The 12,447-nt window shown below is 35.4% G+C and overlaps 1 protein-coding gene across 3 annotated transcripts in view; it reads right to left on the bottom strand.

The window, feature by feature from the left end:
* Nucleotides 1-205: 205 nt before the first annotated feature.
* Nucleotides 206-12,447, bottom strand: part of TET1 (tet methylcytosine dioxygenase 1) — a 116,057-nt gene continuing 103,815 nt past the window's right edge. For 2 of the 3 annotated variants that reach the window (XM_007054647.4, XM_037905402.2), the window contains one exon: nucleotides 206-12,201. In XM_007054647.4, coding sequence (XP_007054709.2) covers nucleotides 11,060-12,201 — 1,142 coding nt within the window. In that variant the 3' untranslated portion in view covers nucleotides 206-11,059. The remainder of the gene's footprint in view (nucleotides 12,202-12,447) is intronic. The other variant, XR_005226267.2, reaches the window with a different exon arrangement.

The raw sequence follows: 12,447 nt of genomic DNA, 5'->3' as shown, positions 1-12,447 counted from the left end.
CCTACCGTTGCCCAGTCCTCCTGTCCTCCTCAAATGACTTCAACATGCATTTTGTCTTAGCAGGATCAGGTCACATATAATCAGGAATCTACTCGTTTTATTTGTGTTTGGAAACACAAAAATAATATTGTTTTGAAATGGATATTTACAAAACAGAAAGATTTAATAAATATACGAAAGAAAAATTAGACAACTGAGTGCAAAATAGAAGTATAAAATTTATTTAAAACCACCCACAAAGTTCTGTGTAATCAGGAATGATACAATTTGTAATAGTCTTTTTTTAAAAACTCATGACAAGATTTAAAATATATTTTCAATTACAGTATTCATTTAGCCTTATTCAGTTAGGACGATAAAAAAATGAAAATTTACGTTCTAAACAGATAATGAGACACACAAGAAAAATATAACAGAACAGACAATTTCCACAACAACAATCTTTACATGTATGTTTCAACACTATTATCAACATTTCAATGCATCTTGCTACATAAACATGAAATTGTGTACAACAACTGCTTGCACCAAAAACAGAGTTTAAGTAAGTCTTTCAAGTAACATGCAGTCACAACTCACAAGTCTTCAAGTACTGCTGGTAAGAGTTCCCTTTGCTGCAGAGAAGATTTCAAGGGTCAGATCCTCACTGATGTAAATCCACATAGCTTCTCTAACTTGAATGGGGCTATGTGGATTTACACTAGATGCGTCCCAAATGTATGAGACATGAAGTAACTTTTAAACTTTCTTCTGTACATACTGTGACATAATGAAGTGCTTTTTCTTTCTGTTTTTTTCTCCTTTAGGAACTAAAAATATGTTAATGTTAAAAAGAAAATTGTATTTTGTCTTTCAAAAGTTATTTCATTTTTTCAGGTCTAAATACAGTAGGTTGATAACACCAATAAACAAAACAACACCACCAAATCCCTAAAACACAGAAGTTCAAAGCTGCAAAATAAATATTAAATGCATTCCATATAAAGAAAGCAAGAAATATACAGAATATATTGATCAAACAAAAATCAATTTTTCTCCTTTGGCATCCTGTATCTTTTCAGTTTTTTCATAAAAGTCAGGAGAGAATCAAACTGCATTCTCTGAATGTGACATTGTAGCTTTAAAAAATAATGTTGTTGTGTCTGGTAACGTCAAGTTTTTAAAAAGCATTTATGACATGTCATGATATTGTGACATTACCAAGAACTATCCTCTTCCAAACTCAGCAAAGAAATAGTAGAAGAATTAAATGTTAAAGTATTAAATGTCCAATATTAATACTTAAAACAGATTTTCTTTTAACTTTATTGGAATATTCAGTTTGCCTCTCTGGATTTGTAATAATTTTTTTAATCTTGGGAGATATTTTGAGGACTAAAGGCTTACAACATTCAAAATGCAAAGGTTGCCTTGTGTTTTGCTAGAATTATAAAGTGACATTCACAAAAGTAAAAAGAAGTCTGTTATAGTGATGTACAATATCACCACAGTTTAGACATGTAAGAATGAAAAGCAAATGTTTTTTTCTCCTCAGCATTTGTTTATTTTTAGGGGACCATTTTATAATTCCAATACAATAGTGTAAGCTTATGAGGCTCAATACTTGCTAATGCAAAACTCACACTGGCTGCAATGGAAGTTTTTTCATGACTCAGGCATGCAGGACTGGGCTAATGGTTTTGCTGTCTAATATCACCAAAATTAGGGTGGTGAGAAAACTTTGGCTTTTAGCTTTGTGCCTCACATTTCCCTCTAGTGTGGCAATATTACACAGTATAACAAACCTCACTGGATCTTATGTCAGCAGAGAATGGAGCTGGGTGAATTCTCACAACCCCGCTTCAAGTGGTCAAGTAAAGCTGTCTAATAATGATAATAAAAACATTGTGAATAATTATTTGAGGAAAAATTGCTCAAATTTGCAATTTTTATTATTCACAATCCTACCAGTTCTATAGCCAGGGCACTAATTTGAGGTACAAACCCCTTACCACATTCTTTTTGTAGGCAAGATGGGGAAAGAAGGTCAGCCTACAGTTGTATATCCTACAAAAGAAGCTAGATTAGAATATCTTTCTAAACTACATTTCTAATTTTCTCTAAACTAAACACCAGTGTAATGGTTTGGATCTTGCTGGCCAATATGTGTGCAGTAGAGATATTGTAAAGAAGATCATCCATTGATGATTGCACAGTCAACTTTGAGGCTTGATTCTCAGTTACACTAAGATTTCTTTACACCACCCTAGTAGAGTAAAGACAACTTACTATGTGTCAGTTTCATTCACTTCCACTTTAATGTCATTTTGTTCTCTGAGAGTGGTGTTAAAGGACCTTAGCGTAAATGAGAAAAAGGCCCTTTATTTTTATATTTAAAAAAACTTTTGCATTGTAATAGTATATAACAAGAAACAAGTAAGACATCGAAAATGTTTATCGAACAGTTCATAAAATCTTCCACAATACAGTATTAAAATGTTCTGTGGCAACAGTTGTGATATCGATTAAGTGTCAAATGATTGACATCTATTCCAATAAGAAAAGGAGGACTTGTGGCACCTCAGAGACTAACAAATGTATTTGAGCATAAGCTTCATGAGCTACAGCTCACTGCATCCGATGAAGTGAGCTGTAGCTCACAAAAGCTTATGCTCCAATAAATTGGTTAGTCTCGAAGGTGCCACAACTACTCCTGTTCTTTTTGCGGATACAGCCTGACACGGCTGCTCCTCTGAAACCTGTTCCAATGTGACGCTGTAACAGCAATTTTTTTTGAATACATTCAGTCTACTGCATATGACATCTCTATGTAGCTTAATTGTCAATTGTGTTCTACTTCCTACCCACAGAAAATTTTGGCATCTATTTATAACAGTATTGTACCCTTTGACTTTATGTGGAAGGCCGTAATGGCGCACAAAGTGGGGAGAACAGTCGAGTGATAGTACAGCCACATTTAAAAATGTTGTCAACCTGAAACAGTGATTGATGTATGACTCAACATCGAAAACAATTTAAGGCCCAATCCTGCAGTCATTGCAAATAAATCATTGGGAGCTTTTAGCATTTTAGAATTAGACACCAATGAACACTGTGTCACTGTACCATCAATTTAACTTCATTTGAATTAACCCTGCAGGTTCTGAATCACACAACAGTACAACTTATCTTGATATAGCAGCCTTCATACAAAGTGTCATAAAATGCTTAAAAGAAAGAGGCAGAAGAGAGAAGACTTTCAAGCTGCGCACAGCAACTCATAAAAGGAAAAATGACATGGATGAAGATCCAGTAGGAGAGAAGAAAACAGTCAACATTAAAAGTGATAAACATGCAAGTGTTCTTGCAGATTAGCTATGGTGGGGGAAGAACTGAAGGATGCAGTACTGAGGATCTAGTGTCATTTGTAGGCTAAAGAGAATGGGAAGATTTGGACTAAAATGTGGCTTTAAGCTACAGCCCATTTGGGATGGGGGAAGTAAGAAGAGGCTGGGGAATAGTAGGAGTCCCAAAGAGAATTTTAACAGAGTGGAGAAGCACACAGCAAAGCTGGAACCCCTGTACCTTTTCACAGAGTGCAGTTTGTGTTCTACTCCTTCCTGCTCAAGCCAAATCAGCCCTGCTTGCTGCTGTGAAGGGAGGAAGAAAAGGCAAATCCATAACTCCACTCCTCTTTGGAGAGTCTAGTGCCAGTGCTGGCACTAACTTTTATGCAGTCCTTGAACTTCCCACTGGGATTATGGCTGATCCATGAACAGGGACAAACAGAAGACACAAGGAAGCACCTTCTCCCGCTTGTGGGTCTTTGCAGGGAGAGTCATAATCTTATCTATTATGTCAAGATTTGAACAGAGTAAATCATACAGAAGGAAAGACAGAATGCCAGAGATGCAGCAGTACAAGCAAAGAATGATCTTCAGCTCTGGAGAGCTGAAACTGTGGGCAGAGAAGAGGCCAATACTGGCAAAACGGACTTTGTTGACTATATGTGGATAGAGGGTCAGAAAGGTAGGATGCCAAAAGTTTATGGAGAGTTTTGAAAAATAAATGGGCAGTTTACAAGTGGATATGAAGATTGATAGTGAAGGTGAAGGGGTGGACTGAAATGCTCCTCTTTCTTGTAATGAAAAAGTAATTTAACTGCAGCATTCTGCACCCCATGGAAGAGTTAGGCTATAACAGGATGATAAAAAAGGCAACTATCAGAGTTAAGACAGAAAATGATTGACATGAATATAGATTTTGAAAGAGTTACATTAATAATAAATTCTTGTAAACTTCAGAGGTGGAGATAAACAGATTTACAGACAAGGAAGAGGTGAGATTAAAAAATAAAAGTCAGGAGCAAGGCTGATGCTTACATTGCTACCCTTGGGAGGAAAGGTCCGTGCTAAAGAGAATTAGAAGACTTGTATGCAGGAAGTTATAACTCTTTAAAGCATTCAACAGCAGAAGGCTATAGGGTCACCAAGCACTGACAGACAAAATGGGTAAATACAGCAGATGAGCTAGGAAGGAATCAAAGCATGAAATGAGCGAGTTGTAGAGTTCAGTGTCATCTATACAGAACAGAAGTTAATGCCTAGGGCTGAAGCTAGCAAATGAAATGTCCTAGAGGGAGAAGATGTAGTATACACTGAGAATTATCTCCATTATTTAGAAAACAAAGCAGCACACAAATGACACTGAAATATTACACTCAAACTGAAACATTTAACTAACTCCTCTGAAACATCTAAAATATTTTAATATAATGATAAAAGTTAACATGAAGTTAGTACTAACTTTGAATCATATATCAAAGGAAATAGACAATCTCTAGCATAGACAGAGGACAGAGTCTGATCTCAGTCACACCTGCGTATATATGGAGTAACTCTATTGACTTCAGTAGAGTTACTCTGGATGTACCTGAGTGTAACAAATCAGAATCTGGCCCATAATATTTAGAGGCTATTCCTAATCTTCTACATACTTGTACCTAATTAAATATTATTAGAGATTTTTTGGTCCCTGGGATAGCCTCAAGTGATACATATCTCTCCTCTGTCAGAGTCCCAGGAAAATAGCATTCATATAGTTTTACAGCAGCATACATCAGTACCATATAAACAATATAATTCAAGACAATTTTTCTAAAATATCAGGTGATCCCAGAAAACTCTGATCTGTGGTTTCACTTCTACTCCACTAAAATACTGAGCAGTCAAAATCTCAGTACTTTTTACACTGACCATGCTTCTAAGATAAGATTAAAAAGAAAGAGATGGATATAAATGTGCCATAGTTTTACACTTTAGTAAAAAAAGATTGTGTATTTAAAATTCGATATATCTAAATAAACAGTGGTGATATGGATATACAGTACCTAGGCAACCAAGAAACGGCTTAAGGAGCAAGTCAAGTCAGGGCTCACAAGCTGCATGCGGTTCTTCATAGCCTGGTTTATAACTATTTTGGGCTTCATATATCCGATTAGTCCTCCACTTGCTCTATCTGGATCTGAGGCAGAGTGAGCGATTATAGCAGTGCTCACGTCTCTGTCCAGGGTACATGTATTAGGCAGATCAAAGTAAGAGTGACTTCTCTTTTTCCAGAGGCCAGTACAGATTGGGGCAGAGAGAACAGAGAAGAAATTGATTCCACAAGAGGAAGTGGAGGAATGGAATTAACATACATCAGTACATAGTGACATGATGTGATGACACATCCCTATCAAACAGAAATTGTTATGGCACAGAGATTGCAAGGCAATGCCAGAATGTCATAACACAATTATTGTATTTCTTTGCACTTTACTTTTTGATGATAAAGTGGCCTTATAGCTGTTACTGGTTGAACAGCCACTTGGTTAAATTAGAAAAGAGTTTCCATATGTGATTGGCCTCTTCCTCATCTATAATTTCACAACGCGTGATCAAGGGCTTTCATAATGTGTTATGGTTAGCCATCCAACTATTCCATATGTGAGAAATAAAACACGACGACAATTTTACTGCAAAGACCTGCCAAAAAGATCTCACTACTGAAGAAATGCTATTTTAACTGCCACAGTGGATGTGAGAGGTCATTCATTTAATACTGCATGAATATCACAAATGTTGATACATGTAAATAGGCTGAAAACTGGCATATAAATTAATTTTTCAAATATTGGGAGGGAGTACGTGTCCATACTACAAGCATTTCTGTGCAAATTTAAGAAGAAATGAAATATTTATGCAGCCTGTAAATTAGAAAGCATATTTTATCACTTGGCCTGACCAGGTAGCTGATTTCACACAGAGTCATATTGATCTTCCCCCGTGTAATTTAAGGTAGGATTGTGCCCTACATTTTAAATATAAAAATGCAAATACAATTTTGTTAACAAGGTTTCCTAAAAATTCTACATTTAACTAGAAGCACATTAACATATTGGCCCAAATCCTACTGTATTTGCATCTGCAGAGCTCCACTAACTGCAGTGGGGTTAAACAGATGTGAATGAGAGTAGAACTTGACCCACTAAAGTTAGCATAATACTGTAATGGTGTTTGAAAGGTTTTTAAAGGAGAAAACAATTGTGTGTTATGTATACTAGTAAGCATTAAAAAGTTGCTTTTTACCTACAGTTATCACACCATGTTACTTCAGATACTAGAGTTATTTCCTATTTGAAGCATAGGGACACATTCTGGTAACTAAGCATGACTTGTTTTAATGGTGGTCACTGTAAGTACAAAACATTGACTTATAAAATCAGGATTATTTGCAGAAAGATATGATCACATCTTAATTGTAGCTTATGAGCAATTAGTCTTTGTATGAATTTTGTACAGTATTATTACAATATTTGAGGTGAGCTGGTCATATGGCCTTATAGTCATACTCTCTGCTACTATCTGTGGGTTCTAAGTGTCAGATCCCAGCTTGGTACCTCATTCCTTGGATCAGCATGTGCAGGAGTATTGCAGTGGTAACACTCACAGTTTCAATGGGAGCTATTGTACTATTGCAACAGTGACCCCTGCGAGTCAAACAGGAGTGATATTCTCTAGAGAGCAAAAACAACAAGGAGTGCGGTGGTACCTTAAAGACTAACAGTTTTATTTGAGCATAAGCTTTCATGGGTAAAAACCCCACTTCTTCAGATGCATGGAGTGAAAATTACAGATGCAGACATAAATATACTGACACTTGAAGAGAAGGGAGTTATCTCACAAGTGGAGAACCAGTGTTGACAGGGCCAATTCAATCAGGGTGTAGTCCACTCCCAATAATAGATGAGGTGTCAATTCCAGGAAAGCTTATGCTCAAATACATCTGTTAATCTTTATGGTGCCACTGGACTCCTTGTTGTTTTTGTGGATACAGACTTACACGGCTACCCCCTGATACTTGTCTCTAGAGAGCATCACTCCATTCCTCCAAAATGAGGTGTTGTGATGGTGCAGGCCTAGTAGAGGGAGCGTATAGGGATATTCTTGCTGGAAAATCAAAGGTTGCTATGTTATGTTGCAACAGTCCTTGGTGGTATACTGTGAGGTGATATAAAAGGTGGTGGTAGTGGGGAAACAAACTGTCAAGAACTGTGAGTTAAAGACTTGGAACCCTATAGTGCTGTCTGTCTATGAACATAAACTCCTATTGAAATCAATATAAGTTTGTTACAGATCAAGGGAAGTATACAGTTTTTCCTAGCTGTTTTGTCTTCAGATGTGGTTCCTGACCTGGCTGGCCAATCTGGAAAGATCCTGCTTCTGCAATGTGCAGGAGGTCAGACTAGATGATCATGATGGTCCTTTCTGACCTTAAAGTTTATGCATCTATAAGCGTGAGAGGAAGTCATAGAGCAGTTGTGTGGGATGGAAGGGAAAGAGTCACTTCCTAAAATTCGTAACTTTTAAGAGGACAATATTGTTGCAAGTACAATCTTACTCAATACAACATTGATCTGTGTGCACAAGACTGATAAATATTCTGAAATGTTATAATAAATAGCACACAGCTGTAAATACAGTAAATAGATGTATTTCTCATACTGCAATATATTTACTAGAAAATATTTGCTTTTCAGACATACTGTTCTCTTTTAACATTGCCATTATGAATCTATTAGAGCTGGATTTCCCTCTTGGACTTGCTGAGTCCCTACTGATAGTTAACTGAGAAGTGCCTTGTAAAAGACAAACATACTTAAAGATGCCATTTAAGATGCACCTATTCTGCTTTTCAGGTATTTGAGGAAGCTGGTGTTTTCTCTATTAATTGTTTTTAGCACTTGAACTGCCTAATCACACACAAGCCTAAAGGTCTGGAACGATTCAAATGGAAATTCCAGCCATTTTAATATTTCTTGAATTTCTTGTTAGCAGAATAACGGCCCTGAAACTTTTCCTACTAAATTTGAAATAAAAATGGTATTTAGTAGAATTGCGGAGAAATAAAGAATTCCTTCATTTTGCACTATACATGCATATGGCATAGTGAAATTATTGTGAAGTTATAATATGTCTAAATCTATCAGTGTTATCAGTGACACTTACTAGTAGCAAAGTAATCCTTCTGGTAGATAATTGACCATGGTGCTAAACAAGGGTACTCAGATAGCAAATATGTTGTTGGAGCAGCTGGAGCAACTTAGAATACTACTTACTGTATATACAGCTGTAATTTTTAGCCTCACAAAAAACAGACAAGTTTTAAAATGGAAATCTAAGGCACACAAAATACCATAATGATTTAATGTATACTGTACTTTACATATTTAAGAAGCAGAAAACTGCTGGTACAAAATGATGGCATAATATTGACATTTTTATTATTTATAATCCCTTCATATTCTGTACTTGAACTAACAGGCTTTAAACTAAAATTTGCAGCATATGGGGTTTTCACAAATTTTACTTTGAGCTAGATAAAATACAAAGAATGGGTCCAATCCTCCTGTCCTTATCCATTAAGATTCCTGTTAATTTCAATAGTCAGTCTACATAAGGATTTTAGGTTTAGCCCAATATCATTACATAGTGATTGCAACTTTAGACCTTGATCCTGCAAATACTGAATTCATTGGACCTGCTCCTACCTGTAAGTATTTTCAGGATCAGGGTTCTAGTTAGCACTGTGTGTAAAAAATAAAATTCACATATTCTTTGTACCAAAACTGTAAATATCACAATTATTATATAACTTTTAAAGAAAAAAGCACCTTGTCTAGGTATTAGATAAAGTGGATCTAGACATTTCAGATTACTTTTGTTACAGCACCACTGCATTATAGTATTATCAAGTATATTACTGGTATAAGTTCTCAATAGAAAATACTAACCTCAGTTACATCTATGGGATTACATACACTGTGAGTATTCACAGGTAAAATTAAGGTAGAGCTTGACCCGTAGGATCTTATCCCACAACCATTATGCACAAGAGTAGGCCTTACTTGGGTAGTCCCACTGACTTTAATTGGACTGAGAAGGTGAGTAAGGCTTGCAGGACAAGGTCCTTACTTAAACAACTTTTTTGTCTGGTGATTAGATGATTCAATAAATAAATAATAAAACAGAAATGAGGAGGAGAGAAGAATCAGAGAAAGAAGAGTGGGATGGATGCTACATTATTTCTGAATGGAGTGTCTACTTTTCCTCATTTAGCAAAATGTAACCATAATCATTTGGTGATGTGTGAATTTTCCAACTGAAATGCAGAACATAAATTCAAATGTTTGGAACTAACAACTGTTCCCATATGAAATGTATAAATAAATCATTTTTAAAAATGATACAAAATATGCTTGTAAAAAAAAAAACAAAACTCACTGAACTGAAAAAGCATTCTAATAGCTAGTGAACATTCTGGAATGGAATTCTCAAATAAGACTTGCTGTTAAACATTAGATATTGAAAATTTCTTACTTTTTTAACAATTAGTTTGTCATTTTTATAACTTTTTTTCAGAACAGAGTAAGGTAACTCTAGGGGGTACCTTTTTTTTTTTTTTTAAATCCCAAAACGATCCTACCCCTGAGGCATTAGGAACATTTGGTTGTGTCACATAACTTGCAATGCTTTAGATGAGTCAGACTAATGTGCTTATTGCTCAAATAAATCATCATAATTTGTCTTTAAAAAATTAATTATTTAATTCCCCAATAGCAACACACATTGAACAAGATGTTTCTTCATTCCATATTTGTAAATAATTAAAAGTTTCTGCATTTTATTACTCTTCTGTTTATATGTAACATAAAAATCTTCAATGGAAAAAGGGAAAGTCTAAAAACAATCACATATGTCATTAGCATACATATTGCAATTGTAACAGTATGGAAATCTACACAGCAAGAACAAAATGATTTCTTCTGTAGAGTATGCACAAACCTTAGACAATATGATCCTCATACTATACTAGTTCAAGTTAATTTTAAAAATAGAAAGTGCTTTTAAAATATATATTTACAGCTTACAAACAACTTCCAGCCATCACTAGTGATAACTTCATTTTATACATTGTGAAAACTCTAGAGAGAGAAAATTTCATTGGTTCTCTTAAAAGATTTATCTGTAATTTGGACTTTTTAGCAATGATTGGAAGTTGTTGGAGCAATGGCACCATGAAGTAATAATTCAGCTTATTTTTACTGTTTGATGTGGTCAAGCACCAAGAACTGTGTAGAGCTATCACTGTATAATTTGATTTTACATCATAAAATGTGAATCTGTTAAAATCCCTATAAATGACTTGTTCTGTAGTAAACAGATTTGATTTAAAGCACCAAAATATAATTTCCTAAAGGTAATAAACTGAATGATTCAATCAAGGTTAATAACCTAACCAAAATCTTCTTTTAGAACATATTAAAACTATACAATTTTTTTTTTTGCTTAAAATGTGCTCAAGCACCACCAAATGTTAAAATATAAAGTCACAGTTTAAGATAAATCCCCATTTTTACCTCAGCCTTAAAATGGTTGAGATGAACAAATAGTAAACTACACATGACTCTGTTCTTTAACAGCACCTTAAAGAAATACTGTATAACACTGCACCAAGGCAAGGCATCTGCTACTAAAACCTATGCCCAATGGTTATAGGGCCCTGCAACTCTAGTGAGGGCATAAGAAGACACTGTTATTACATTATCTTGAGTTACTGTTAACGCTCTGCGTGATGGAATTTGGTTGAACTCATTTTCTTCATAGAAAATCTCTCTGGTTTCACTGCTCTGCTTGGTTTTCCTGCTGCTAGATTTTAGTTCAGTATTTTCAGTCCCTAATCTTTCTGCTTCTTTTTCCTTCTCTTTTGCTCTCTCAGCCATCTTTGCTTCCCACATTGCTAATCCATGTTTTGGCTCATTTAAATTTTTGTGTTGGTAGAAGACTAAAGAGATTCGTGTGGGATGACTGCGGTTTGGTTTCTTAATGGGTGTTGTGGCATGGAGTTCACGTCTTGCACATTCAATTAAGATAGAACCATGAGAAGGTGCCACAGCAACACCACCAATATCATCATCCAAAAAATTGTGCTCACTGTCTGACCACATTTCATCAGCTTTTTCTTCAGAATCCATTGGTTCTGCCAGCACATTTCTTTGCTTTTCATCACTAGCTTTGGAATCACAAATCTGTTCTTGATGGGAGCCACCTTTTTCCACTGGACATTTTTGAGACGTGTTAGCTTCATTTCTGGTTACATCCTTTGCCGGAGAGTTTAATGGTACCGACATATCACAAGGGTTGATCGATTGCGAAGGAGCATTTTCTAATTGCAGTTGACAATTTTGCTTGTCATCTGGTAGGTGTTCAAGTATACTATGCAGGGGGTCTTTAAGGGTTGGGTGGTCTGAAACAGTAATATCTGGAAGAATTGGTGGCACACCATTCCTCTTTTCATTCAGAAAAATTCCAGTATAATCTTTAACTGACACATCAAAATTCTTACATTTAATATAAGGTGTGACATGAGGTTGCTTACTACTGCATTCGAAATACCCGTAGGGAACTGAAAAATCTTGTTGAATATCAGTCACTGCTGTTATGCTAGGCTTATGTGTTAATGACGAATAAGGATGTAAACTATCCACCTTAAAAGGGGAGGAAGCAGTATATTGTTTTAATACAGAGCAACTTTTAGTAGCATTTGAAGTATGTTTCATGGCATAAAGGTGATCTGAAGTCTCCATTTTTATTCCAGGTTGCAAAGCATCTGTTTTGTTCCCTAAAAAAAAATGCATACCAAAACGTAAGTATCTTTTCCTTGTTCAGTTATTCAAAATATAGCTTATTATAGTGATGTTTCCCACTTGTTCAATAATTTGGAAGATATGGACAGTGACTACATTTTTTCAAAATGATCAAATTTATGTCATTGGGACTATTTGTACGACTTTAAAGCATGCATGAGTATTTGCTGAATTAGGGTCTTAATCACTTCATTACAGACTGGTGTATAAAACAGAAAACA

The sequence above is a fragment of the Chelonia mydas genome, chromosome 7 (genome assembly GCF_015237465.2).
Source record: "Chelonia mydas isolate rCheMyd1 chromosome 7, rCheMyd1.pri.v2, whole genome shotgun sequence".
NCBI classification, from domain to species: Eukaryota; Metazoa; Chordata; order Testudines; family Cheloniidae; genus Chelonia; species Chelonia mydas.
The sequence above is the reverse complement of the archived record's forward strand: the minus strand, read 5'-3'. Positions and strand labels throughout refer to the sequence as shown.